The 1,429-nt window shown below is 36.8% G+C and overlaps 1 protein-coding gene across 1 annotated transcript in view; it reads left to right on the top strand.

The window, feature by feature from the left end:
- The first annotated feature begins 114 nt into the window (after nucleotides 1–114).
- The window catches only part of LOC102851072 (OTU domain-containing protein 3-like), a 17,060-nt gene continuing 15,745 nt past the window's right edge, over nucleotides 115–1,429 (top strand). Inside the window, exon 1 of the mRNA XM_006883682.1 lies at nucleotides 115–120. Within this exon, the coding sequence (XP_006883744.1) occupies nucleotides 115–120 (6 nt within the window). The remainder of the gene's footprint in view (nucleotides 121–1,429) is intronic.

The raw sequence follows: 1,429 nt of genomic DNA, 5'->3' as shown, positions 1-1,429 counted from the left end.
AAAAGAAAAAGAAAAAGAGGTAAAAAAGGAAAGGAAAAAACCAAACCGAAGGTATGAGGCAGTCTCCGTGCTACCAATCTTTCGGTTGCTTTCTTAGTCAGTTATTAAAACATAATGGAGGTAAATTTTCTTCCTTGTGTATGATGATATTATTAAAGGTGAGTGACCATTATTGTTCTTGGTTTCTGGATGAAAATCCTTAGATTTAAAAAATTGGAAACAGGTAATAGGATTTTAAAGAGGGCTCATGTTAGAGGAGCTAAGATTACTATTGTAATCTGTACGTTGTGGTTAAAATTATTTTAGAGCCTTTCTAAGTTCCTCGTAATAAAAATTCTTAACAGAGAAGGAGAATAAGAAAAATGGTGGATATGAAAACTCTGCTAGTTTTTCTTCTTCACCTTCTCCTAATCCTGAGTGCTCTATACCAATTTATCCATCATTAACTCAATTTAATAAGGTAGAGAAAGAATATTCTGATTTCACTAGGGGTACTGATACTGAGGAGAAAGATAAACATGCACACCATATTGATAATAACGATGATTTGTCTGACTTTGGTCCAGGACCTGAGGTATAGTTAACTAAAAAAGAGTTAATGAAAGTAAAAAAATCCTACTCCTATTAATCTGTTAAGGCTACTTTTCAATCAGCTCCTACATGGCCTTGCCCTTTATAAACACCACCAGTGTCTAGAATTCAACAAAGAATTTTACAAGTTCAGGCTCAAAGGGATGTAGATGCATTTATTCCCTTTGATTATTAGACAGGGTGATAATCCTGGATGAATTAATGCTATTTATGTTCCTTTACCTTTTAAATTGTTAAAAATTAAAGGTGGCAATTACAAATTATGAAGTTCAAGATCCATACACAATTGGAATAACCAGTATTCTAGTGGAAGATGAACGAATTATTCCTAATGATTGGCATACTCTTCCACAAGCTGTGTTATCACCTGGTGATTAGTTACAGTTCAAAACTTGGTGGAAAGAAGGTGCTGAGACTCAGGCCAGAATAAATGATGAAAGAAAAAAGAACATTTCTTAAGGGAATTGGAGCACAGATGGAGAGAGCTGTGGCCAGAAGATGAAGGAAGCTATTTTGTTGTTGTTACCTGCCATTGAGATGAGTATGACTCATAGAGACTCGAGAACAAAAGATTTGAAACCTGTTTTATCCTGCGCCATCCTCGCATTTCCTGACACATAAGAGCTCATTGTGGCAATCAACCTGTCAGTCCACCTGGTTGAGGGTCTTCCTCTCCTTTGGTGACCCTCTGCTTTTCTAAGCATCATGTCCTTCTCCGAGGAATATCCCCTTCTACCAAGATGCCTAGTTTTCACAGCTGATATTGAGCTTCTCCAGCGGTTCTTTCCACAGATGTAATCGATCTGATTCCTATGCATACCATCAGGTGAAATCCAGG

Source organism: Elephantulus edwardii, unplaced genomic scaffold (assembly GCF_000299155.1).
Source record: "Elephantulus edwardii isolate Elephantulus edwardi_28Jun2011 unplaced genomic scaffold, EleEdw1.0 scaffold00028, whole genome shotgun sequence".
Classification (NCBI taxonomy): Eukaryota; Metazoa; Chordata; class Mammalia; order Macroscelidea; family Macroscelididae; genus Elephantulus; species Elephantulus edwardii.
This window is presented reverse-complemented; position numbering and strand designations above follow the sequence as displayed.